The 2,948-nt window shown below is 43.1% G+C and overlaps 1 protein-coding gene across 1 annotated transcript; it reads right to left on the bottom strand.

Annotated features, from left to right (window-relative positions):
• Window positions 1–553: 553 nt before the first annotated feature.
• Window positions 554–1,822, bottom strand: LOC149265084 (protein LEAD-SENSITIVE 1-like; the record flags this gene model as incomplete). Its single annotated transcript, XM_089401730.1, has 1 exon — window positions 554–1,822. A coding segment is annotated over one exon (1,254 nt), but the record flags the coding sequence as incomplete, so codon positions are not given.
• Between the last annotated feature and the right edge of the window lie 1,126 nt (window positions 1,823–2,948).

The following is a 2,948-nucleotide window of genomic DNA, read 5'->3' as shown; positions in this document are numbered from 1 at the left end:
CATCACCAAAAAAAACGCGCACATCACTATACGCTGCCGCAACCACAATACACCACAACAAAAAAAAATGACATAACCTATTTCACACACGGGCTTACATAGCCATATAAAAAAAACACATAAATATTAACATAAAGGACGTATGCCCCATAACCTTATTAAAGGGGCCTCCACCAAGATCTACGTAAAACATTAAATTCCATAACTCTTCTACGGCGGTCAACTGGAGAAAGTCTTTCACTCCACGCAATGCATTGATTTGCTGCAGGCCCGTATGCACCTTACGCGATCGACAGCTGAGGACGCGCGAGGAGATCGGACGGCGGAGATTGATATCGGACCAGGTAAGATGCGCCAACGATAACGCGCGAAATTTGACGTTGGCTTATGTCATGCGGGTGACACGCGTCGCCTCCATAGTTTATCGGAGCCCAAAAATACGGAAACCACCTTTATGCAAAAGCGGTGCGATATGCCTCAGCGGGTTTGTGGTTTTGTTCTGGCGGTTTTGGGTGCAGCGTGCTGGCTGAGTCGGCTGCCCACGTCCGCCTGCAGCCAGCAGTTGGAATTAACATTCCAACAGCTTCTTACCAGTTGAGGAATCAGGAAATTGAGGCACATCTTCAACTTCTTGCAGTAATTCACAGTTTCTTCTCTGTTGTTGACGGAGCTTCTTTTTCTGCTTCTTGGAGCTTCTCTTTCTGCTTATTGCCTGCGATGTGGAGCTTTCATCCGCTGAAGGTTTCTTGAAGGTGGAAGAATCAAGAAATAGATCCTCACCTTCCACTGGTACCTTACTCTTATCAACAAAAATAGCAGTTGAAGAATCAGAATATGCAGCCAAATCTTCCGCTGGAAGCTTCTTGACAGTTGAAGAAGCCACAGGTGCCTTCATTTTATCAAGACGAATAGTAGCTGATTCAAGGTTTATAGCCGAATCTTCTACTGGTACCTTACTTTTGTCAACGCTAATACCAATTGAAGAGTTGGGAGATACAGCCAAATCTCCCAACTCTTGAAGCTTCTTACCAGTAAAAGAATCAAGAAATACAGCCACATCTTCCACTCGTACCTTAGCTTTATCAACGCGACTGTCAGTTGAAGAAGCAGGATATACAGACGAATTTTCCACTGGTACCTTAGTTTTATCAAGGCCAATACGAGTTGAAGAATCAAGAAATGTAGCCAAATCTTCGACTGGCACCTTCGTTTTATCAACACGAACGCCAATATCTGCTACATATCTCTTATAAAAGTAAGCTCCAACCACCAATGCCAGACTTAATGATCTATTAAGCATATCATCATTTTCATAGGCGAGACGAGAAGCAGAACGAACACCATCCATAGCTGCTACTTGCCCACTTTTTCCTGAGGCCTTTCTTTTAACAATATATCCCGTCCTGCAGTATATTGCAAAGTCCTCACAGTTGTTAGAAAACAGATCGTAGTTTCCAAAACCATGTTTATGCAGATACATTGCACGGTGAATGACTTCGTCTGGGGGATCCGACTGTGCATGTGTACATGTTCCTCCCCGGACTTGTGCCAAAAATACAACTTTACTAACACCATACTCAAATCGATGCACAGCTCCACAATCAAGAAAACAATCTAGACAAGACTGGATCACTCCACTATTTCCATATTGGAGGCCGCAGCTGTCAGCAGATCTTGGGCAACTCAGATGTTGTTTTGGTATTGAAGTAGAGGCAAATGAATTAATTAAACTGACCCCTGCTCCAATTTCTTGACCCGACCCTCTTGTAAAATGGACAACGTCATCATCCCCAACAAAAATCCCTGTGTAGGATCCCAGGGATCATAAGATGTGAGATGAACTTAAATGGAAAATCATGCAAAAACCAATTACATTTTATTGCAGAACAGCTAAGCAAAGTCATTATCGTAAACGAGAACAATAAAGTACACGGAATCAAACTCTGCATCCAGATCAGTTAGATGCCAAAACAGAAATGGCAAATATTGCAGAGAACAAGCATAACGATAATTGGCAGCAAACCATAACTCAAACATTTGGAGGAAACACCTGGTAGCGTCTCAAACCTAATTTTATAGATATAGGATAATGTTGAAGTGAACTAAAGCCAGTGAACCGATTGGGGCATCCAATTAAAAACAAATGCATTAAAATCCAGAGGAATACAATGAGTTCTCTGTAACTATATTGAATATAAAGGTCACATTAATGCGAGGAAATGTACCGTGGTGAGCATATGTTAAGCTGTCCTCCATGAGTAAATATGGTCGCCAGCTCTAAGATCCTTCCTCTCCACATCGTTGAAGAGAATGCCCATTGAAAAGATAGGAAGTGAACTGGACCAGCAGTGTCTGTTGATGGCGCAATGCAGAAGACTCTCCTGTTGTCGAAATAGCATGCGAACCGTTTTCGGATTTGCAATGAGATGTGGGAAATTTAGGCCTTAGCATCATCATTTATACATCTATATCATTTGATGATGGTGCAAAAGGGTAGTAGGAAAACCTACCACCAGGTTCCGCGAAGGGCACGCCTTGTTGCCTTTTGTTGGACTACACGGTATGCTATCACCTAGAAATTTCCAAAACGCGGATACATGATGGGATGGGCACACTGGTTTTTGGAAATTGCCAACCACTTTTGTTCGCCAAGCTCTTTCGAGGGACATCATCTATCAGATCAATCTTCTTGTCTTTTGTTCCCACCACCAGGTTCCGCGAAGGGCACGCCTCGTTGCCTTTTGTTGGACTACGCGGTATTTATCACCGAGAAATTTCCAAAAGCGGATACATAATGGGATGGGCACAATGGTGTTCGGAAATTGTCGAGCACTTTTGTTCGCCAAGATCTTTGGAGCGGAAGCCATATTTCCTATGCTATAGGATATTGAATGCCTTGACAGTGACCCTGACACTGGAGGCTTCTGACATTTGCTTTCACCGTAAAC

This window comes from Pinus tabuliformis, chromosome 6, assembly GCF_031772625.1.
Source record: "Pinus tabuliformis cultivar Carrire ecotype Pingquan chromosome 6, CPIR1, whole genome shotgun sequence".
Taxonomy (NCBI): Eukaryota; Viridiplantae; Streptophyta; class Pinopsida; order Pinales; family Pinaceae; genus Pinus; species Pinus tabuliformis.
The sequence above is the reverse complement of the archived record's forward strand: the minus strand, read 5'-3'. Positions and strand labels throughout refer to the sequence as shown.